Below are 25520 nucleotides of genomic sequence, written 5' to 3'. Positions count from 1 at the left end.
ATAAAAGCATCTGCTAGAATATGTGTCTCTCCCTTTGATATGTTTGATGTCAAGATTGTATTCCTTGCAAAGTCAAACTCCACCTGAGAATTCTTTGGTTTTTGTTTTTCATTTTCCCAATGAATGTCAAAGGGTTGTGGTCGGTGAAGACCAACACAGGCACAACTGTAGTGCAGAGATACACATCAAATTGGTTCAAGGCCAAAATCAACGCTAAACATTCTTTCTCAATGGTGGAATAATTTTCTCTGGTGTTTGTCAAACTTTTTCGAGAAATAACAAATTGGATGGTCAATTTGTTCAGTACCTTCTCTTGCATCAAAACAGCACCAACACCTACATCACTGGCGTCAACAAACAGTTTAAACTGTTTATTAAAATCTGGAGCAGTCAGAACTGGTGAGTTTGATAGTATGGCTTTCAATTTCTCAATGCAGACTTACATTCGTCTGACCAAAACAAATTTGACATTTTTCTTTAACAAAGCAGTAAGTGGAGCTGCTATAACAGAGAAATTTTGACAAAATTTTCTGTAGTATCCAGCCATACCAAGAAACCTCATCAGCTCTCTCTTGCCTCCAGGAGCTGGAAAATCTATAATTGATTCTACTTTGGCCCTGAACAGGTTTAACCTGCCCCTGTCCTACAACATGGCCTAAAAATTCAACAGTTGCATGACAAAATTCACATTTCAATAAGTTTACAGTCAATTTCATGGTAGTGAGTCTTTCGAAGAATTCACGAATCCCCGTAGATGGGTCTTCCCACGTGTCGTGGTAGTTGATGACGTCATCAATGTATCCATCACAGCCTTCCAGGTCTGATATCACGCTGTTAAGAAGACGTTGAAATGTTGCCGGGGCATTCTTCATACCAAACGGCATAACTTTGTACTGGTACAAACCTTGTGAGGTTACAAATGCCGACACTTCTTTAGCTCTTTCTGTTAATGGCACCTGCCAATACCCTTTCAACAGGTCAAACTTGCTTACGTACTTGGCTTTGCCAACTTTGTCAATACACGAGTCAATCCTTGGAATTGGATAAGAGTCTGTTTTACTGACAGAGTTTACTTTTCTGAAGTCAGTACAGAATCGGTAATGTCTTGTCTGGCTTTGGCACCAGAACACATGGAGAGCTCCATTCACTTTTGCTTCGTTCAATAATATCATTTGTCCAACATGTATTGAATTTCTTTCTTTAAAGTGTTCTTCTTTCAAAGGATTGACACGGTAAGGATGTTGCTTGACAGGTTGGCGCATCACCTACATCCACGTCATGATAGATAGCATCTGTTTTGCCTGGTGTATCCGGAAACAAATGTTTATACTCAAGTATCAAATCTTTAAGTTCATTGCGTTCCTTTTCCGATAGATGACATAGTTTCTTGTCCAAGTTCGCGAGCACATCTGAGTTCCGTAACTTAACACCACAGTCTAAACCTACATCTTGTACACCACCATCTAAGTCTAATTTACAAATATCAGCTGTACTTTCACTTTGTGATGGTACAGAGGCCAAAGTAGTAAATAGGTTGAGAGGTCTTGCTCTCTTCTCTATCTACATATTTCTTAAGCATATTAACATGACATAATTGAGTTTTCTTGCGCCTCCCTGGAGTTTGTACAATGTAGTTAACATCATCGACCTTTTTTCTCAACAACATAAGGTCCAAAATATCTAGCTTGCAAAGGCTGACCCGGTATTGGTAATAGAGCCAAAATTTTTGTCACCTGGATCAAAACTTCTTGCACGGGCATCTTTATCATACCATGTTTTCATTTTGGTTTGAGTAACGGCCAAATTTTCTTTTGCCAGTTCACATGCCCTTGTCAACCTTTGCTTAAAGTTAGACACATACTCTAAGAGATTCACTTTAGAATCTTCGTCCAAAATTTTGTCTTTCAAAATTTTCAAAGGACCACGTACAGTATGTCCAAACACAAGTTCAAAGGGACTGAAGCCAAGAGATTCTTGTACAGATTCTCTAACGCCAAACAACAACATGTGTATACCTTCGTCCCAATCTCTTTTGTTTTCAAAACAATAAGATCTCATCATATTCTTCAATGTCTGATGAAAACGTTCTAAAGCACCCTGAGACTCTGGATGATAAGCACTAGACTTATACTGCTTGATCTGGAGCTGGTACATGACTTGTTGAAAAATACCAGACATGAAATTCGAACCTTGGTCCGATTGGACAGCTTTTGGAAGACCAACCAATGTAAAGAATTTAAAACCAAAGCCTTGACTATGTTAGAGGCTTTAATATTCCTGAGTGGAATGGCTTCAGGAAAGCGTGTGGAAGCACACATAATAGTTAAAAGATACTCATTCCCAGACTTAGTTTTGGGTAGAGGACCTACACAGTCTATAATGACTCTACTAAATGGTTTCCTCAAATGCTGGAATGGGGGTGCAAAGGTGCAACTGGGATTTTTCTGATTAGGTTTTCCCTACCACCTGACAAGTATGACAAGATCTACAAAAATCAGCCACATCCCGTTTCAACTTGGGCCAAAAGAAGTGATCTAAGATCCTGTTATAAGTCTTGGTCACACCTAGATGCCCTGCCATAGGTACGTCATGAGACAAACTTAGAATATCTTTGCCTATATACCTCGGTGGGACAACTATTTGATTGACAACCTTCCAGTCTTCCTCGGGAGACACATCAGGGGGGCGCCACTTGCGCATCAACACACCTGACTGACGGAAGTAACAAACCGGGACTTTCTCAGCCTCTTCCTCACTCAAAGCCCGATTACACAATAAGGAGATTTCAGGATCTTTCTCCTGTTTCTACTATAAGCTCCTCTCTAGACAAAGATGATTTACTCATCATGTCAGACAAAGAAGTACCCTTGTTAGGAACAACTCTATCTCTATCAAAGTCTACAGGATTGCTCAAAAGATCACACTTGCTCCCGACATCCTCTATATCATGAGCCAAGAAAGTGTCACCTAACCCTGGACTATAATGACCCTCAACTACTGCAACATCAGAAACCTTCTTACTCATTGAACGAGTTACAGCACAAGAAGGGAAAATACCAGGAAATTCCTGTTGAATAGTCTCAGCATCATCTGTTTTATCTGGAATACTGGACACTAAGGGATCTACCCTAACTTTCTCTCCAGCCAAGTCATTGCCTAAAATGAGCGACACGCCCTCTATGGGAAGTTCCGGTCTAACACCAATGGTGACAGGCCCAGTAACCAAATCTGACTTTAAATAAACAGAATGGAGAGGCACATTAACAAAACCTAACTCTACACCTTGAAGCAAAATACTACTACCACATGAGGTCTCCTCAGACAAAGGCACTACGCCATCTAATATCAAAGAATGAGAAGCCCCAGTATCTCGCAAAATCTTCACAGGTTTCAAGTTGGTAATATCACTAGTAAGTGAAACAAAACCTTCAGAAATGAAGGGAGAGTACTTCTCCAAGACACTATCAGACTCTGAGCTCTTAATCTCAACAGACACTTTAGAATCTTCCACAATATCACTAAGTTTCTGACTAGGCTTTGACATAGCTAAGACAGAAGGAACTGACTGTTTACGCCTTTGCTCCTTACGCTGAAGAGAATAACATTCAGACATAACATGCCCTACTTTCTTGCAGTAATTACAAACAGGACCAGAAGGAGACCCCACACCTACCCTATCATCTGTTTTAGAAAGCAGACTTAGTTTTATCACCTAATTTAGGTTTGTCGTTGGAAGGGCCACTAAAGGTTGGGTTCCTAGGCTGACCAAATTTACTAGTACCTGTGGTACTGTTTTTGTCTTGAGAACTATTTTTAACAAATGAGCCTTTGTGGGTGAGAGCATAATCATCAGCCATTGTAGCTGCTTCACTAAGTGTTTCAACTTTTCTCTCATCTAAATGAGTTTTTATGTTTGTGTGGACACAACGTTTAAACTCCTCTATCAACAATAATTGCCTCAATTTACCGAAATCCTCATCAATTTCTTTAGAATCACACCACCTATTAAACAATTGTTCTTTTTCTCTGGCAAATTCTACATGAGTTTGTTCATCTCTCTTTCTCGAGTTTCGAAATTTCTGGCGGTAAGCCTCAGGAACTAACTCATAAGCTTTCAAAATAGCTTTCTTGACTACTTGGTAATTTGAAATCTCATCTACAGATAAAGAAGAATAAATGTCTCTAGCTTTACCAATCAAGACACTCTGAAGAAGCATTGTAAGCTTATCTTCAGGCCATTTCATACTGTCAGCTATTTTCTCAAAATGCAGAAAATACTTGTCAACTTCTTTCTCTTGAAAAGGAGGAACTAACCTAATGTTTCTACTGACATCAAAACCTCAGTTTCCTTGTAAACCCCTAAAAGTTGAATTACTTGAACCGTCTTGAGAAGCTAGTTCTAATTCTTTAATTCTAAGTTCTGTTTCAGCTTGAATTTTTTGCTTCTCTAGCTCTAACATCTGATCTCTCTCTTTTTCTTTTAATTCTTTCTCAATTTCTTTTTCTCTTAACCCTCTTTCTTTGTCTATTTCTTTTTCTCTTAACTCTCTTTCTTTGTCTATTTCTTTTTCTCTTAACTCCTTTTCTATTTCTCTTTCTCTCATTTCTTTCTCTATTTGTTTCATTTTCATTTCATGTTCAAGTTCCATTTGTCTAATTTGAATTTCTGAACTGACTGTTTCCTCTATACTATCTAATGCACTAGAGTCAAATTTGCCATTGTCAACAAAATATCTTATAATTACATTCCGAATTTCAGCTTTCCTCAAATTAGTTTTGATAGCTAGGCCTAAATGTTTACTCAATAACAATAAATCCTTCTTACTAACTTGCAAAAGAACTTCCAGGGATGGCGCTTTAACAAACTGTTCTACCTGCATAGTAGTCATATTTATCTAGCTGTTGGTTTCAAATGTAAACTCAAAGTTTGTACACAAATTTTGAAAATTTCTTAATTAATTTTTTCAAAGTTAGATTTCACAAATTACATATCGATCCCGGTACGAGCCCCAATTCTGTTACATTAACGAATAACAAAGGGGAAACCAGCAGCTAAATTCAAAACACAATTTAATTATATATACAATATTATACAGAGATGGTTTACAATATCTAAAGTAATTGGTGGTGGTACAAGACTAGTACGATGATTTAAAGTGTTACTTATCTGTATGCGAATGTCCTGGTATAATCCTTGATCCTTCCAGGTTTCAAATTAACAATAATCACAAATCCACAAGGAAATTGAATGTCCACCGATGAGATTTGTAAAGTTCCAGGCAATAATGAATACAATAGAAATCCACACAAAGTGTTGTAATAATCCACAGATAAAGTCACAATAGCTCTCCCAATAGAATCTTATATGGCGCTGTACAATTCTTGATATGTCTTATTACAGGTCTCATTACAGTTCTGATTAGCCTTGGACAGCTGGAGTATATATAGCTAAACCGTAATTCAAGAATATTGGAGAACCTTCTACTTCTAGAAATATCTAACTAAAAACAGTAAACAAGTAAACACACATAACTTTCTGGAAATAGATCATTCTAGATCTCTACTTAAAATCAACATGTTTACAAACATATTTGTTTTTATACATGATTTATATTCTAGAAAGTTCTATAAAACCCCCTAAATCAATGATATGACCCTCATAGGATGTATTGATACAAAAAGCTATAGGAGTTATCTCCCTTTATCTCATAACTACAAATGTATTTAGTGTCATACATAACATTAGTGAGAGATTTTTTTTAAGTCTTATTTCTGAAGGGAACGAGTCATGGCATTGGGTCTTTCCTTGAATCTATCTATCTTTATTTATTTATGCAAAATGACGAGATAGTTTCCTTTTGGGATAACCTTTATATCTAATAAAAAAAACCTAGACACGGTGCTCACAAGCGTTCCCATGTTCCAAATAAAGACGTTACCTACAAGTTTCGCGTATTTGAAATACACTGTGTGTGGTGTAGCCCAATTCTCTTCTAAAAAAAAACATTATAACAAATTTTGTAAATTATCTTGCCTTTTAATACAGCATATCAACATATAAAACGATAGTGATACAAAGAATCACTACGAAAACCGACTCTAATTAATGTTTGGTAAGGTCTTGTGATTGATTAAGTATCAATGTAGTGTAACGACCTTGTTTTTGCACTACGACCGTGCTTTTATTTAGCATAGAGTAGAAGAATGTTACAGTTAATTAGTTTTATGCCCTCGGTGCCGGACACCGCTGTTAGCGTGTCTGATTCCTATGTCACGCTTACAAAAAGTACAAAGTAACTAGTGAGGTTCAGTGGGACAATTGGACTACATCAATATTCATTTTTACGGTTGTAATTCAATTTAATTTTACTGTGAAAGCGGCGACAAATACAAGAAAAATTAACCCCGTAGCTCTGTGGGAAGTACTGTGTTATGTACAGTTTTTGCTGCCCTAAAATTCTCGACGTTTATCGCTATCAGAATTAACTCATACCCATCAATGCAAAAGAACGAGCACGCTGGTCGCCTACAAAAAGGGGCCGATTATACGATAAAAAGGTTTACCTCCAATTTCACAAACAAACCGTTCTCTAGACGAAGATTCTCAAAATATCTCCTTAACGGTTAACCCCGAAACTCAACACAGGAGGCTCCCACTCTTTTCCAGCCTACCAACGGCTCTCAACACAAGAGTGAAGACTTTTAATTACTATCGAAACCCGTCTAAAAGCGAGACATGCCAAGTTCGACATTGCACAATTTCACAAGTATTTCAAACTCAAAAATATAGCAGAAATATCGACTGACAGCGAAAAATACACACACAGTAATGTTAATGCATTCCCATACTATACGATAACAGCAAAATTAGGGAAAGGATGGCGACAAATATATAAAAATTACATTACATAGGATTCATAACTTCATTACCGTACGCTGTACATCGTTCACGTTTTGTTATTCAGATAGATCGTGCGCGTGCTTTTCCTCCATGGCCATGTTATACAAAGATTATGTCAAGGTCAAGAGTTCGCTAACAGGGTACAAGACAAAGGTCAAAAACGAAATTCACCACAGAAAAGTTTGAAAGTTGGATATGAATAGGGCATGCCCTCAGAAGATATATAATGGATACAAGTTTTAAAGTACATGAGATCCAAAATGGGGGTGAGCGGGAGATATAGGCCTTTGAAAAAAGGCTAGTTGGCGATTTCCCGCCAAGAGATGTTTAAGGGTTTTCAGCACCTTTAATACTTAACACACATGCTTGTTTTTTTGTATAGACATAGCATGGACGAATGTCTAACAGAACTTATGCTTTTTTATTGACCTTGACATTCATTCAAGGTCACAGGGTTCAAAAAGATTTAAATCTTTTTTCAAACGACTTCTTCTTTATAAATAAGAGGTGTAGAGCGCTGAAATTTGGAGACGTTATGTACGTACATGAGTTCTTGAAATGTACTCTCGATTTTGGGGGATAAACGTTCAAGGTCAAGGTCACAGACGTAAAAAACTGCTTTTTTTTCGAACGAACTTTAAACGCTCATAATTTCCATAACCGTACGCTACACAACATGTACGTTTCATTCTCCATGTAGATCACGATAATTCACGTTTTTTTCTCATTACATGTTATCAGAAATAATGTCAAGGTCACGAGTTCAATAGGGGTCAAATGAGGTCAAACAAAGGTCAAAAATGAACTTTAACATAGAAATGGTTTTTGAAGGGCGCATATGAAAGAGCATGTTCTCAGACACATAAAATGACCAAATTCAAGGTCATTAGATTCAAAATGGCGGAGATATAGGACATCAAAAATCGAAATTTTATTTTGTATTTGTCCCTGCGCGAGACGTTTCAGCGCCTTTAAATCTGTATGTACAGTCTTCATTTTTCGTACCTGTGTTGTAAGAACTTTTGTTTTCAAAAGTTATGAATTTCAAGGGGTGATATAGAAAAATGACGGAAATATAGCTCTCCAAATATGGTAATTTGATTCATTTCCTGATTTTTTTTTTGTTATTTGTACGCTCGAAGGGCCTTTATCATTTCATGTAGGATTTTGATTTTTTCTAAATGTAGACTTTGGTCTGTTGTCTGTACAGGTTTTTAATTTCAAAGACATATATTTGAAAATGGCGGAAATATAGCCCTCCGAATATGGCGTTTCGTTCATTTTTTAACGTAAATTTTACAGTAATTCATGAAAATTCAAAGAGAAAAAAATTTGAATTGAATGTGAAAGAGCATGCTCTCAGACACATAAAATGACCAATTTCAAGGTCATTAGATTCAAAATGGCGGAGATATAGGGCATCAAAAAATCGAAATTTAGTTTATTTTTGTCTCTGCGCGAGACGTTTCAGCGCCTTTAAACCTGTATGTACAGTCTTCATTTTTCGTACCTGTGTTTGTAAGAACTTTTGTTTTCAAAAGTTATGAATTTCAAGGGGTAATATAGAAAAATGGCGGAAATATAGCTCTCCAAATATGGTAATTTGTTTCATTTCCTGATTTTTTTTCTCTGTTATTTGTGAGCTCGTAGGGCCTTTATCATTTCATGTAGGATTTTGATTTTTTCTAAATATAGACTTTGGTCTGTTGTCTGTACAGGTTTTTAATTTCAAAGACATAAATTTGAAAATGGCGGAAATATAGCCCTCCGAATATGGCGTTTCGTTCATTTTTTAACGTAAATTTTACCGTAATTCATGAAAATTCAAAGAGAAAAATTTTGAAATGAATGTGAAAGAGCATGCTCTCAGACACATAAAATGACCAATTTTAAGGTCAAAAGATTCAAAAATGGCGGAGATATAGGACACAAAAAATCGAAATTTTAGTTTATTTTTGTCTTTGCGCGAGACGTTTCAGCGCCTTTAAACCTGTATGTACAGTCTTCATTTTTCGTACCTGTGTTGTAAGAACTTTTGTTTTTCAAAAGTTATGAATTTCAATGGGTGATATAGAAAAATGGCGGAAATATAGCTCTCCAAAAATGGTGATTTGTTTCATTTCCTGATTTTTTTTTGTTATTTGTGAGCTCGTAGGGCCTTTATCATTTAATTTAGGATGTTGATTTTTTCTAAATGTAGACTTTGATATATTGTCTGTACAGGGTTATAATTTCAAAATCAGAAATTAGAAAATGGCGGAAATACAGCCCTCCGAATATTGCGTTTTCGTTCATTTTTTAACGTAAATTTTACCGTAATTCATGAAAATTCAAAGAGAAAAAATTTTGAAATGAATGTGAAAGAGCATGCTCTCAGACACATAAAATGACCAATTTCAAGGTCATAAGATTCATAATGGCGGAGATATAGGACATCAAAAATCGAGAAATTTTAGTTTATATTTGTCCTTGCGGCACGCGTTTCAGCGCCTTTAAACCTGTATGTACAATGTTGATTTTTCATGCCTATGTTGTATAAACTTTTGTCTTCAAAAGTTATTGATTTTTAAGGGGTATCATAGAAAAATGGCGGAAATATAGCTTTTCAAATATGTCAATTTGTTCCATTTCCTTATTTTTTACCGTAATTTGTGAGCTCGTAGGGCCTTTATGATTTAATTTAGGGTGTTGATTTTATGTAAATGTAGACATTGATATATTGTCTGTACAGGGTTATAATTTCAAAATCAGGAATTAGAAAATGGCGGAAATACAGTCCTCCGAATATGGCGTTTCGTTCACTTTTTTAACGTAAATTTTACCGTAATTTAAGAAATTTCCAAGAGAAAGGTTTTGAATCGAATGTGAAAGGGCACGCTCTCAGACACATATATTGGACCAATTTTCAATGTCATATGATTCAAAATGGCGGAGGTATCGAACATAAATTGTCCTTTCAGCGATTTTATTTTCTGCGTTGGGTGTTGTATACGTGTGTATGTACATTGTATTCACACAGTTGAGTTTACATGATGTGGCCTGTGGCCAAAGGGAGATAATCCGTATCTGATACTAAAACTCTATTCCCCATTGGTCCATGATCTTCATAACAGCATAAGAAAAGGAGAATTTTTGCACTTTAAAAAACCCTGAAATTCTAATGTTTTTACCTATTCATTATCAAAATTGTGGTTATTTTGAACCTATATCTCAATCTGAATTTCCAAATTCATATCATGGTTATCAAGTAGGCTCCGGTATATTCACCTCTATGAAATCTTCTGCCCAACAAAATCTAAAAATCCTAAATCTGTTTTTCGGTCGGACCAGACTACTTTCATAAGAAACACTTTCTGATTAATATTGAGTGAAATCATCCGTTCGTTCAAGCAATCGTCTGTTGGCTAACATTACTTATAAAATTACATAGGTGGAAATCCCGTGTTTTGATCGCGATCAAATCTAGTTTATACATTGGTATTTTTAATTTTAAGACTACTGTTTTTAAAATACTCAATAAAAACATATTGAAGCATGGGGTTTGTTCATTAGTTTTATTTATACTCTTCTGTACAGTCCTATTTTAATCCGGTAGCATTCTTGATTCATTGCAAGGAGACTTGACCCATTTGACACACAGGAATCTTTTTGTATGGCAAAACGTTAAACGTTCCTTCTTTCCGTCGTTCTGACAGGCGTTTTCTTACGGTCTTGTTAAGTGATCTCTGAAAAATTATTGATGTTGTAAAGATTAATTGTTTGTTGTTTATAAACTTGTCTGTGATTTTCCCTTTGGATGAATAAAGTTATGGTAAGTATTATATCAACCTAAATTGGTTACGAGAAACAATCAATGTCTTTCTGTGACTAAGTTGTAGGTTCATTCTATAACATATTCATTTATAAAACTGATTAACAAACAAATCTCAACATTACCCACACTTAAATCATTAAACATGTGTGTTAGATACCGTATATATCTATATTGATCGTCATAGGTTGTGAATGTCCTGGATATTATAACAGTTGCAGGGGCGTAGGAAGCGGGGGGGGGGGCAAACATGTCTTTTTGCCCCCCCACCCACCATTTTCGCCACTGAAATTTTCTAAAAAATGCTTATTTGAAAGAAAAAAAAGTCCTCCTGCACATTTCTCGTACTTCATTCTAGAAAAATTTCCGCTGCGCGCCGCATTTCCTAAAACGTTCAAGCACATAATGTCAAACCTTAAAGATGCTCCACCGCCGACAGACTATAAATGATACTCATCATTTGGCCAACAATTGGTGTTTAATCGTGTATATATATGTCTGATTAACACAAACAATAATATAAAATAATTTATTTTGCTTTTGGTGCATGCGCAGTCAGAACTTTATTCTATATAGAACATAGTGGCATGGAATTTTTTTCGGGATGCAATTAATTATTTCTAGTACATTTCTCAAAAAGTGCTGAAGGGATCTTTCTCAAATTTAATATGTAGGTTCCCCTAGGGCCTTGTTGTGCATTTTGCATTTTTGGACCAATCGTTGAACAAGATGGCCGCCAGGCCGCCATCTTGGATTTTGATAGTTAAAGTTTGTTATGGCTATTTCTCAGATAGTACTAAAGGGATCTGTCTCAAATTTCATATGTAGGTTCCCGTAGGGACCTAGTTGTGCATATTGCATTTTGGGACCGATCGGTAAACAAGATGGCCGCCAGGCAGCCATCTTGGATTTTGTTATTCAAAGTTTGTTATCGCTATTTCTCAGAAAGTACTGAAGGGATCTGTCTCAAAATTCATATGTAGGTTCCCCTAGGGCCCTAGTTGTGCATATTGTGATTTGGGACCGATCGGTCAACAAAATTGCTGCCTGGCAGCCATCTTGGATTTTTATATTCAAAGTTTGTTATCGCTATTTCTCAGGAAGTATTGAATGGATCTTTCTCAAATTTCACATGTAGGTTCCCCTAGGGCCCTAGTTGTGCATATTGTGATTTGGGACCGATTGATCAACAAGATGGCCGCCAAGGAGTCATCTTGGATTTTGATAGTTGAAGTTTGTTACCCGCTATTTCTCAAAAGGTTCTGAAGCAATTTGTCTCAAATTTTATATGTAGTATGTTTGAAAAAGTTTCAAAAGTAGAGAAAAGATCCATCTTTCCTTTGTCAGATAGAGATCATTCTTTGGTGGGCGCCAAGATCCCTCTGGGACCTCTTGTTTATGTTACACAACCATGTGCCGATGGTGTGAAGCCGGTGTATTCAGATCGTGTAGGGTTGCATAATGTTTTGACGAGATAATTATCATTTCTAAATGCAAGTAGTTTAAATCGAAAAATTACCATGTTAAGAACGCTTTATAATCATTAAAATACATCGTAAAACTCATCTCAGCCATTCTAAATCGTAATTTTTTTCAGGGGGAGACCCTCTAACCCCCCAAACACCAAAATATCACGCTTTCGGGCCCTCACAAATTCATCAAAACTCATTTAAGCTATTCTAAATATCGTAATATTTTTCCTGGATGAGGCCCCGGACCCCCTAAACACCAAAATCTCGCGCTTTCGGGTGCTCGCAAAATCATCAAAATACATTGTAAAACTCATCTCAGCCATTCTAATTATAATATTTATTCCCGGGGGTCACCCTCAGACACCTAAAACACCAAAATCTCGCGCCTTCGGCGCACACACGCTAATTTGGCAAATTTTGCGTATTCGTTAATTTCCTTTGAGCGACCCCACTGTCTATAAATGTGTACAAGGATTAAATTTACTGATATATGAATAATGTACATCAAGCATATATGGTTGGGAGTTGAATTAATCTTCTCCTGTAGGTGCGGCGGGGGGGGGGGGGGGGGTGTTACAAAATATTGAGGACCTTTGCCCCCCCCCCCCCATTACGTTTCATCTTCCTACGCCACTGAGTTTGTCATTGATATTGAACGATATAATCATTGAACGATAGGTTGTTAACATATATATTCCATTGAATTTTAACCGCCCACATACTACATCATGCAGTTGATTCTAACTGGTATAAGTTAATCATGTAAACATTCTTGAACATAATTACATGTATTATAATATCATTGTTTGTCAGCTTAGTCAAATTAACGGATATGTAGCAGCTCGTGTCAACTCATCAATTCAAAACAGTACGTGTTTACTCACCCTTTCGTAAAACCAAAGAATTAACAATGAACATGATGTTTTCTGTCAGAAAGGTTAGATGTGCAATTGAATGTAGACTACAACATTTAGACAATATCACATTTACAGCGAATGGGCCCGTCTAAGCACAGAAAACGTTACGAAAAGTGTATGTTCGTGTATACTACCAATTCTACTACTGACTACGAGCAAAATCGCTCCGATTCAAAACTTTGGTCAGAATGTCACAGAAAAGTACAGAGCGTTGCACACAACTAAGGTATCGGTTTGTCTAGAATTATGTATAGCATATGCTCGTTACTATAAAATGCCGATACAAAGGGTATTTTCAGTGACTTACCTCCTTTTCTGGCAAAACTGCTGCGCGGCCGCCATTTTTATTCGTGTAACACACCAACTACAGACCACGTGATTCCCTACCGTGAATCTGATAAAAGAGGCTTTATTTAACGTCACATAATTACAAACATATTACATTGAACATGACAAACCAACATTATTAAGCCAAATAAATTATTTATGGTTTTTCAAAAAAAAAATCATTGATGGGACCAAAGGTGGGCTCAAAACAAAATATCCACTGGATGGAATTAAAATACCCAATATAGCAATGTTTGGACTAACTCTTGTGTACTCGCCTGTACATGTGCATTTGTAAAGCGCATTGAATGGACGCTTTTGTTTACATTAGTTACTCGTTTAGCTATTCAATCATGTCTTTATACAACTGCCCGAGCTGAACCACGGTCTAGTGGTTCCCAATAGGCCTGGCCAGGTATTGTTAGTACACATATCCTGCTCGGATAACTTGACAGTACAGGTGTGTAGAACTAATTTGGATTCAACTTCAACTTTGACATCTTCTTTTGCGATCCCAAGAAGATGGTGTAATAAGGTATGTATTCCGCGTTTTCATTCATGATCATGTTCTTTATATATTACCGGGTATAGATTGAACCGACCTGCCATCGAGCATGTGTGGACATTCCACACTATAGCAATATATACTCTATTACACATGTGGGGTTAATGTTAATTAGCCGGACGTACTAATGCTAGTACATAATCCTGCTTAGTGCCTACGTGTAGATGGCTTGTGTAGCTGTTGTCAGTATTGTGCGGTGTGGAGTCGTTCCTTGATATGACTTGATAAGGAATGAAATGTCGTTTTTACAATCAAATCTCATGAAATGTGTATGTATAGTACGTACAGAGGCTGAACTATTCTGTATCACTTATCCATCATGATTTTTTTTTTTTATAATAGACCGATTCCATTCCGCCAGATTAGGACATTTAAATTCTTATATCATATCCATTACTTTGTTTATACATTTTTACAATGCTCCAATCACGATTGATTACATACATTTGTACAATACTGGGTATGAGTTTGTCAATATGTATTGTAAGTTGTATCCATAGTAATAGACCGAAATGGCTACAGTTCAAGTGTATACCACACAAAGGTTTGCAATATTATATGATCCGGGTGTTGATAATGTTTGATATATTATCAGTTATGAATCGTCATTAGACAGTATTGCGTGATTGGCCTGTAAGTGCGGGTTGTGTTTTGACAGTATTCGCTATAATAGTGTTGTAGTGTTCCTTGCTCAGTTAGTGATGCTGCCACTGAAACATGCTGCCAAGGTCCCCAAACAGCACACTCCACCCAGTCACATTACACGGACAATGGGTTAACCAGTCGTCCTATAAATTGTAACTGCTGCACCATTACATTTGTATATCGTAAATGGCGACTAAATTTAGTATCATATCTATATTTATCGACAAAGGACAAACGAGTTGCTGAAAGTGAAGCAGGAGCAAACACTGCCATATATATAAATTCAAGTGTGTCTTGGCTAGGGGACAGAACCTAGAGCAGTCCTCACAGAGGCGAAAGTAGGTCAAGGGAGATAAAAGGATGAAGAAAGTCAGTTAAATTAAAAAGAAAAACTAATTAGAATATCCAATTTCCTTGACAATACAATGACTCAAAAATGAATAAAAATGATGAGCAAGAATGTATACTGTTATTTCCGGTTTCTATGTCCCGCATTTAGAATTATACACACACAAAACAAAACAAAAAACTTCCAGAAAAACGTTTTAATTAATGTTATCAATTTAAAGAATACTTTCGGTTCTAATTTCTGCGCCTTCATAAAGGTAATGGAACGTTCGTAGGGGCGTTCGTTGGTCCGATACGAGCACCATGTAACCAGGCCTGTGAGGTAGGGGTCTCATTATAATGACAACGGCCAAACCAGTCGTCCCATATCCTTTATGCTGAGCGCTAAACTAAAACAGAAACTACCACTTTAAAGATAGACTATGATGTGTTGGCAAGGAGACGGAACCCAGACCCGTCCTCACATGCGCGAGCGCTCAACATAAGGTCAAAAGCGGGGCGGTGTCAAGAGAGACGTTATGAAGAAGAAAGCCCATCAAGAAGAAGAAAAAAGATTATATAGTCGCATTTTATTAGTTCTTGCCCTACCAGCAGGGTAACCTATCGGTATAAAATATTTTTAGTAACCCGTGTCTTTCGCTTCCAATCTTAATGTTTCTTTCTGTATAGGGAGTTGAAGGGTATTTTAATTAGTACTTTCTGTAGTGTGATGGTGAAAGTGGTGTTCTGAAAAAGGTGTTAGTTTGTGATTCCAATATCTAATACATTAAATTTTAGACAGCGTAAGCATTGATGGTACATAAAACCAACGTTACAGATAAGTTATCGGCTTCAGATTGTAGTGTTCAAAGGGTTACGAGAGCTATTTTATGGATATGCAATTATTTGATATTTCATGACGTTATTATCTTGGGCGTCTTAAGATATGCGGGCTCATGCTGAACTCAGGATTATCATTTTTCCATTACTATTTGGATATTGTTGGAACTTAAAGAGAATAGTCGGGCAAAGAAAACCAGTCTAAATGCGTTCATTGGCCTTCCAAAAGTTCTCACATATTAATACGACGGTCAAGTTCTGCTTACGTTTCCCAATTCTGACCATTGAAATAAAGAAAAGTTGAAAGCATTGAAAGCGAGGCTGCGTGGAAATGTAACCACGGACATAGTCAGCCGGGAGGACGTTTTAGGATTCCTATACTTTAAATTAATTTCTTCGTACGCAGACAGATTTTGACGAGAAATTTTATTTTTCTATTTCATAAGAAATTATACTGGATACATTCACACCATTTTTACCGACTTTGGCCATCCTTGTCCGACTGTTCACTTTAACATTGTCTGTCTACAGTAAAATAAAACAAAAATTTACCTCCGTAATATTATCCTAATTAGAAAACAAATAAGGTGTTGTTTCAGTTAAACAAACAACAATTATATTAATTAATTTAAGAACGTTGATGCAACTGTGGTAAGTTTGAATAACCTAGATGTAAGACAATTGAAATTATCCTGGGCATAGGGGGTCAAAAGAGTGTTTTCCGTCCTCAATGTATGATTTGAAAGGGCGACCGTATTCCTTTACTGAATAAATTAATTTCTTCTTCCTATAAGGTATCAGTTGAATTTTTAAATCATATATATACGCTCATTGCAGAGTTATTTCTTTATAAACTTAAGTAATTTAAAATGGAAAAACAAATAATGATACTTGGAATTTGAATTAGTATGAATCCAAATATTACCAGTAATAAGAATAAAGAAACAGAGAGGTGCTTCTTTGTTTGATACATACATTGAATAAAATTGATAAATGTGTATGTTAATTGAGTATTTAAAACCTAAACCTAGCTGGTACTGTAAACTACACCAAAGTTTTGTTGGTATTTTGATTAACACTTTAATATGCTAATGGAATATTATTTTAACTACAGCAATTTAAAAAAGAATAGGGTGGAATGCAGGAAATTGCATTAAATAATTACATAAGTTACATGTAACAATGGAACCAAGTTCAGTGAGAATTTATTAGAATCATTAACTAACCTGGAGAGTCCTAACTGTATCAAGGTATGCAAAATTGATGTCCGATCTTAACTTGTTTCTTTTAAACTTTAAAGCTGCTGGTATTTGTCGATCAAATACAATAACGTGTCTCTTCACATTGCCTCAGTTTGACCCATATTTTAACCTTTACTCCCTTTACATCGGAGTCCGTCCTTCAATGGGGTGGCTACAGATAGGATGCTAAAACACAGGCCGAAATCTCAGTTATGTTCCATACCTTGGATAAAACAATAGAGATATTTGTTCCAACTCCGTCTACAATGAGTGTGACGACTGGATTAACAGCTGTCTAGAAACATTAGTCCGGATGAAGCTTCAATAAAATATGGCTATAACATAGGTAGGAGTTACGTATAATGTGACTGGGTGGGGTGTGTTGCTTGGTGTCTTCGGTGGCATGCTTCAGTGATATAGCACTATAAAAAGGGCAACAGTTCCACTATAACAGAAGTCATAACATGAATATACCGCAGTCTCCCAAAACACGCACCTCGCTCTTCACACACGCTACAAACTGCATGCATGGGAAACCGTCCTTACATGACCCTGGCCGTTAAAAGGGTGTAAATTTAATCTAACAAACAAACAAACCATTACTATACTAAAAGGCACCAAGCATATACTATAGTCTCCCGAAATACAAATGTAGTCACAATACGTATCGCATCGCTTATATATACATCATGTATATTCAAGATTTCAAGATTTTCAAGCTGTCGAAGCAGGTATGTTTTATTCAAGAACAGTGTAAAACTATACCCAACTTTATTAGCTTGGTAGTGTATCTAAAGTATCAAAAAGATTAGTGGCAATGAGTCTATACACATGATCAGAATAGATTTAAATACCCTGTTTGTCACGCGGACGATCTAAAGACTAACAATTAAGTGATTGGAATGGAAACAACTGATTCAGTTTGTGTGGCATTTTAATGAGAAATAACCAGTTATAGCCAACGACGCCAAGCTCTAGATTTTCCTGTTTACATTTAGTGACCATCAAGATATAGTGTTCGTTCTACTCATCGAACACGTATCCGTGTAGTTTAGTAGTAATAACTAATGAAATGTTTTTTTTTTTTTAAATTAGGCAAGAAACTTATCAATACTCGTTTATGCTGAGCGCTTAGCAGGAACAAAAACTACCATTTGTATAGACTATGATGTCTTGGCTAGCGGACAAAACCCAAAATCCGTGTTTTTAACATGTTTGGGAATCTTATCTACGTCCTTTCTGCAGGTAGTTTGGGATTTTATTTCCAACATCTCTCTTAAAAAACCGAAAGCCTCAAGGCCAACAATGATGCGGTGTTAAGGGAGATGTTGGAAATAAAATCCCAAACTACTCGTCATACTGTTAAAAGGAAGTAAAAAAGATTACCATACATGTTAAAAACACGTTACGTTACCACTATGCAACGGTGTTGAGTTTATTTGCTTAATTGATTTATGTGATTACACTAAAAAATGGAAGCTAACTGTTAACACTGAAAAGACCAAAATTGTAGTTTTTCGAAATGGTGGGAATATTAAGGAATCGGAATCATGGACATATGAAGGAAAAGGTATTTCAGTTGTTGATGAATTTTGTTATTTAGGCGTTTTACTACGATTTAATAACAAGTTCAAAACCACTATTAAACACGTAGCTAGTCAAGCTCGCAAGGCCGTTTTTGCCTTGCGGGCAAAGTGCAATCAAGTAAATTTCAATATTAAAACTTTATTACATTTATTTGATACATATATTGTTAGCATCCTTCATTATGCTTGTGAAACATGGGCGGGATTTAAAGCTGATGAATTTGAAAAAAAGGTTCATATAGGTTTTTGTAAAAATATTTTATGTGTAAAAAAAATCAACTTGTAATGCAATGGTTTATTATGAACTTGGGTCGTTTTCCCTTGGTAAATCAACAAATCTTCAAAGCCTTCAAGTAGGCAAAACACAGCAGAATCACTTAATCACATATGTGCGTTTCAATTTGTCTATGATAATTTAATGTTTACCCTTGTTGATTTGTATATATGTATATTTTATATTAATATTCCAATAAGTTGTATACTTACGGAAATAAAGAATTTCGAATTATGTACTTATATCTATTCCAGCACCAGAAAACAATATAATATTCCAAACGTACAAGTAAATAAAAAGACTCCTTCTATAATCACCTAGTTACATGTGTATACCCTAAAGCTAAGATTGGCCACTACGATTTACTTGTATGTATACAGGTACATTACGATATGTAAATTTTTTAACTTCCTGATCTATGGGTAGATATCATCTACAGCATGTAGTGTTACTTAACACTATTAGCGTATGACACCCAAACGCTTGATTCGCCAGAATAGGACTATTGCGTGAACATAACCTTGTACTGTAGGTATACGACGAATGACTAAATTATTTACATAGAATCGTTTGTACAGTGTACATAATACGGAACTTTTGAAGACAGGTACGTATTAAATTATTTTTCATGACATGTAACATGTATACCCATATTGTATTTTTCTAAATTTAAAAAGTATGTTTACATCTCTGGATACCTGGCCTATCTAATTAAGACATTGATGCTAAAATATTCTACAAAACCAAACATCCATGTAATACATAAGAGAATGGACGTGGTCACGCTGAATAAAGACTTTTTACGATGCTACCCACAGTTCACACCAACAGAATACTTCCTTATTATTGAGCGACATTAGTACTTTAATTCTGACTCTACAGATTATACACATTCATTGTCGGTGTAAAATAGCAATTTAGGATGGAGAAAGGTTAATAACTTTATTTGTTGTATTCCTTCTGTATGTTTTATAGCTCTGAGATTCTATTGATTTTAACTCATATTTTAATCTTGCATGGACGAAATGTTTCCATTTCTTGTCGCAATGCTTTATAATTATCTTTATTTCCTCCAAAATTGAACTTGAAGATTACATAAAGAATGACATTTAACATATGAAAACAATAAACAAACTAAAAAAGCAAATATATATTTACAGAATATGTACAGGTTCAAGTCTAATAATTAGTAATTAGTTGAGATTTAATCATAGCAATAAAGATCGCATGCTTTCATGAGTCTATACACAAGAAATGCATTTCCTAATCTAAACTCCTCTAAAGCACTGTTTGAGTAATCAGAGGCAAATTCGTTACCCAACAAGGTGTTACACAAATCAAAATCTGTTAAATTATGAAGCGATGACTTGAATATAATCCAAAATTATTCAACAAAAAACACCAGTACTCGTCACGAATTTCGCTATTTTTATCACAATGCAAAATGACATGGGTAACATGATCATTAAAAAACATTCCACAATATTGACATAATTCTAACAATTTGATATTCGTGAGTTTACACAAACATTCAAAATACAATGTACATGACTACTATACTGTGGGAACTTTACAGCGAGTTCCCAAAGAAAGTGGAACCTATTTTTAAGGGTGAATACATTTGACATACGTTCTAGACGTAATCTTTCATCAAATTTGTAAACATTTTTATAAACAAGTTTTCGCCAATTTTTTTTTAACAAGAAGAAGTACCAGATTTGATCCCCATCATTAATGAGATAACAGTATACTATAGAAAAAAGTTCCAATATCACAAACAGACGTAAAGCAAACGTAGTAACACCAAGCACACACTCACTACTGTATAAATGAGAGGCTGGTCTTTAAATCCTTCACTGTAAATAGAAGATTAAACATACTAACTAAATAATAGTATGACCACATTGTACTATTGTGATCATTGGGGCACGTTACATTAGTAATCGATTAGCCATATAACAGAATGATGGAATTTCACTTTCGGCTTTACAAAACGAGGATTTAAGAGAAATCAAGCATTACTTAGCAATAAGATTGAGATCTTACGAAACTGTTTGAAATGTTTCTTATAAAACTTAATGAGAATTCGTACAAGGTTTGTTCAGTGTTCGAATTTATTAACGAGACGAATTCTAAATATAGTGGTTAATCTGTCACCATGTTGTATCGCCACATGCAATTTTCCTATCTGGTATTCTATAGCAATATGTCACATTGATGCATGTAGTTCACTCAGCGGAACTTTCGTATACAGAAGCCGGGTTAATAGTAGATAAGTCAGTACTTGTATATAAGCTGTATGCTATTGTTGTCATTATTTGCCTTTGTGTTTTACAGGTAACTGGCCTTATTACACGGACGCCGGTGCTTTACACCACCGTCACATCTGTAAATCTATCGCTTGCTAGTCACTGACGGGAAACACCAGTTTAAAACCAAACATTCAAAGAGGAAAGGCCGTTTGTCGGGTACCATCGTTTCAGAGCTTTCCTAGGAGTAGGACCAACCACAACACACCTTATAAAATATAAATAGACATGTTCCATTCAGTGCTCTATTGATTTGATTATCGATTTTTGTTTGGAAGTCAGGTGTGAACGATTGCAGTCCCATTTACCAATGTGACAATATCCTGTCGATGTTTGTGGGACTTTTTTGTAGCCAATTTAAAATGCTGATTTTTGTGCTAAAGGTAGATTCATTTTAAGGAAAGGTGGATCTCAGAGCAGGAACTTCAAGGTAAAAGAAATTTATTTCACAATAACAACAATGTCATGTAATAACCAGTATATGACATATTATATAATGAAATGGCATTGTTTGTGTCCTAGACATTAGGAATATCAACCTTCACGAGTCTAAGGAACTACAATTGTAAACTTCGATTGGTGGAGCTATAAGCTAGGATTTAAAACAATAATTACGAACATTATATGAATAGAAAAACCAAGTGCGGACTTTGCTGGTATATAGAAGATTTGTGTCTGGGTTCGGTATGCCGTGTCTGACCGCTTGTTCCGTGGCCATCATGAATGACCAGAAGGCATGTCGTGTGTTTAGTACTAGAGGGCTGCTGTATGCCTTCGGCGTATTGTGTGTCGTTATGTTTGCTAGTGTCTTTGTTTACTGGTATCACGTCAACGAACTATTTACCTTATCTGTCAAACTTACAGACAATGTCAAGGAATTTTATGAAAAGGATGCGAAAGCATTTATAAATGTTCTCAAGATGTCTGGGTTTGATAACGAAAACTCGAAGTCAGAGAAGACACCAGGGAAATCGGCTTCGAAAAATTCTTCATCTGCCATAGTGAAGATGCCTAGTACGTCACCAGCAAAATCAACAGCGAAATTGTCGATTCAAAAAAGTAAACCTCCCCAAGACCGACAGGACAATTGCGAAACTTGTTTTACTCATAATTTTAATTACATATTGGACAATGATCAAATCTGTGCGCGTACCGACAAATCCCCGGAAATAGATCTCGTCATACTCATATTTACCATTCACAAAAATAGACTTCAGAGGGAAACAATCCGCAAGACTTGGCTAACGTATGCTAAGAATAATTCAGTTGATTCAAATATACGATATGCTTTCCTGTTGGGAGCCCCGGCTGATCCAAACATGGATAAGATTGTGAAGGAAGAGTTCGATATATTCAGGGATATTCTTCAGGAGGACTTCAAGGACGTGTACAGTAATCTGACCTACAAAACTATGATGGCGTACAAGTGGGCCAGTACCAAGTGCAAGGAGGCCAAATTCGTGATGAAGACGGATGACGATATGTATGTTAACGTCCCAAACATTATGATAACAGTGAAAAATCACAAGGAGAAATTACAAACGAATGTAGGTGGGGCATGTCATCAGGTCGCTAAGCCAATCCGTGATCATCGTTCCAAATGGTATGCATCAAAGAAGAGTTTCCCCGGAAGTAACTATCCGGGATTTTGTTCCGGGACCGGGTACGTTACTAGCATGAACGTAGCTACTAAAGTGTTTGAAGTGTCTCAGCACGTCCCGTTTTTCCATTTGGAAGATGTGTATGTAGCTCTCTGCATCAAAAGACTTGGGTATAAATTATTAGCTATCCCAGGATTCAATGCGGGTAGATTTAAGCCGGATCCATGTATTTACCATGGAAACACCATACGGACGTCACACCAGGTTCCTCCCGATATGATGGAGAAAATGTGGTTTGGGAAATGTTCACACTCTTCGTGATTTTAGTTTAGTTTTCAATGAGGTCATTTGAGTGTTTAATGAGTGGATAGTTAATGACACATCCATTTTGTATGATGTCGTGTGTTTGTATGTCGCCTTCGGTGCATCGGGCCATCCGAAAACAATCTTAAACGCAGCAATAGCGAATTCCTATTCTCTTTTTAAAAAAGGTCTCAAAACAACGACTATCACGAACTATTGTATATTTTACATCCGAATGTCACAAACTGTCTCCATAGCAATGATTATCATAAACAGTCGTCATAGATACGATTGTCATCAACTGTCGTCATAGTAGCAATTTTCATAAACTGAGGTCATACAATGTACCTCCATTCCCACGATTGTCCCTGATCGTTCTTTTATTTACTATTGTCGTAAATTTTGTTTATATTTATCATTGAATAAACTTTAGGTACAACATTTCCGTTGAGTAGGAGGGCACATTTTCCCCTTTTTGTTTTGTTTTTTAGATAAATATTTGTTTGCTTGCCATTGCAAAGAAGTTCTTGCCAACGTGTCGGTACTTCTATTGGAGACATAATTATAACCAAAAATGGCCGCTATGTCCTGAAGTGACGGGCTTTCGAGTACTCCATGTACTGTATGATATATGTAGCTTTATATTCTGTCCGCAAACCAAGAGTCTGCCTCTATGGATTTATGATACAGTTATTGCAAAGTGTACCAGTCCAAAAGTGTACATTCTTTATTCGAATTTGAATTATTGGAAATATATTTGTTTTGTGTATTGAGCTATAACGTTTTTACCATTCACAATCAGATTTATGTTAACAAGATATTTTATCATGTATATCTGGTATATCATAATCAGATTTATGTTAACAAGATATTTTATCATGTACATCTGGTATATCATAATCAGATTTATGTTAACAAGATATTTTACAGTACCTTTGCCTTTTTTGTTTAAGTATAAAGTTATATTATTGTTGCATTTCATCTTAAAAATTTGCCCAAGTGAGCCTGGCTGTCGAACAATCAAACGTCATATGAACCACTAGTATCATTTAAGAACGGCCTTCCATATATGTGTAGTGTATGTGGATTCCTTTAAGCTAAGAGAGACTGGTATATCATAATGTTTAAGGTGAGTTATTTCACAGAGAAACAGGGGCGTAGGAAGCGGGGGGGGGGGGGGGGGGGGGGGGGGGGCAACTGCCCCCCCCCCCCGTTCCCCAGGACGGGGGGGGCAAACATGTCTTTTTGCCCCCCCCCCCCATTTTCGCCGACTGAAATTTTCTAAAAATGCTTATTTGAAAGAAAAAAGGGTCCTCCTACACATTTTTCGTACTTCATTCTAGAAAATGTTCCGCTGCGCGGCGCATTTCCTAAAACGTTCGAGCACATAATGTCAAACCTTAAATAGTGAAAATTCAATACACACAAACTAGACTAAAAAATGTCCATCAAGGGATTATATGTGCTATTTAAAAAATGTCTCTTAAAAGATCAATTTGTTTATATGTCTTAGCGAGACAATTAATTCATGTGTGAAGCCGGTATATTTAGATCGAGTAGGGTTGCATAATGTTATGACGACACAATTATCATTTCTAAATGTAGGTAGCTTTAAATAAAAAAATTACCATGTTAAGAACGCTTTATAATCATTAAACTTTATCGTAAAACTCATCTCAGCCATTCTAAATCGTATTTTTTTTCCCCGGGGGAGACCCCCGGACCCCCCCTAACACCAAATTCTCACGCCTTAGGGCGCTCGCAAATTCATCAAAATGCATCGTAAAACTCATCTCAGCCATTCTAAATCGTAATTTTTTTCCCGGGGGAGACCCCCGGACCCCCCTAACACCAAATTCTCACGCCTTTGGGCGCTCGCAAATTCATCGAAATGCATCGTAAAACTCATCTCAGCCATTCTTAATCGTAATTTTTTCCCGGGGGAGACCCCCGGACCCCTCTAACACCAAATTCTCACGCCTTTGGGCGCTCGCAAATTCATCAAAATGCATCGTAAAAAATCATCTAAGCCATTCTAAATCGTAATTTTTTCCCGGGGGAGACCCCCGGACCCCCCAAACACCAAAATCTCGCGCTGTCGGGCGATCGCAAAATCATCAAAATACATAAAACTAATCCCGGGGGTCACCGTCAGACCCTAATAAAACACCAAAATCTCGCGCCTTCGACGCTCACACGCTAATTCGGCCAATTTGCGTATTCGTTAATTTCCTTTTAGCGACCCCACTGTCTATAAATGTGTACAAGGATTAAATTTAGTGATATATGAAAAATGAACATAAAGCATATATTATATGGTTGGGAGTTGAAATAATCTCCTCCTGTAGGTGTGGCGGGGGGGGGGGGGGGGGGGACGTTTCATCTTCCTACGCCACTGAGA

The 25520-nt window shown here is 36.4% G+C and overlaps 1 protein-coding gene and 1 long non-coding RNA gene across 3 annotated transcripts; one reads left to right on the top strand and one right to left on the bottom strand.

The window, feature by feature from the left end:
• Positions 1–10441: 10441 nt before the first annotated feature.
• Positions 10442–13458, bottom strand: LOC138319922 (uncharacterized). Its single transcript, XR_011208044.1, has 2 exons — positions 13409–13458; positions 10442–10626 (listed from the first exon to the last, which is right to left on the bottom strand). It is a non-coding gene; the product is annotated as an uncharacterized lncRNA (long non-coding RNA).
• Positions 13459–13828: 370 nt separating this feature from the next.
• LOC138317561 (beta-1,3-galactosyltransferase 1-like) lies at positions 13829–24283 on the top strand. Of its 2 annotated transcripts, none has more exons than XM_069259323.1 (2): positions 13829–13963; positions 21244–24283. In XM_069259323.1, exon 2 carries the CDS (start codon positions 21902–21904, stop codon positions 23135–23137), a length of 1236 nt encoding a protein of 411 aa, XP_069115424.1. In that variant the 5' UTR covers positions 13829–13963; positions 21244–21901; the 3' UTR covers positions 23138–24283. The 2 variants fall into 2 exon arrangements, with proteins under 2 accessions (XP_069115424.1, XP_069115425.1); XM_069259324.1 differs by lacking the exon at positions 13829–13963 and adding an exon at positions 19354–19513.
• The last annotated feature ends 1237 nt before the right edge of the window (positions 24284–25520 follow it).

The sequence above is a fragment of the Argopecten irradians genome, chromosome 3 (genome assembly GCF_041381155.1).
Source record: "Argopecten irradians isolate NY chromosome 3, Ai_NY, whole genome shotgun sequence".
In the NCBI taxonomy this organism is placed as follows: domain Eukaryota; kingdom Metazoa; phylum Mollusca; class Bivalvia; order Pectinida; family Pectinidae; genus Argopecten; species Argopecten irradians.
Note: the sequence above shows the minus strand (reverse complement) of the source record. Positions and strands in the feature narration are given on the sequence as shown.

Coding starts and splice junctions, on each gene's coding strand:
- LOC138317561 (XM_069259323.1), top strand. CDS start 21,902: ATGCCGTGTCTGACCGCTTGTTCCGTGGCCATCATGAATGACCAGAAG.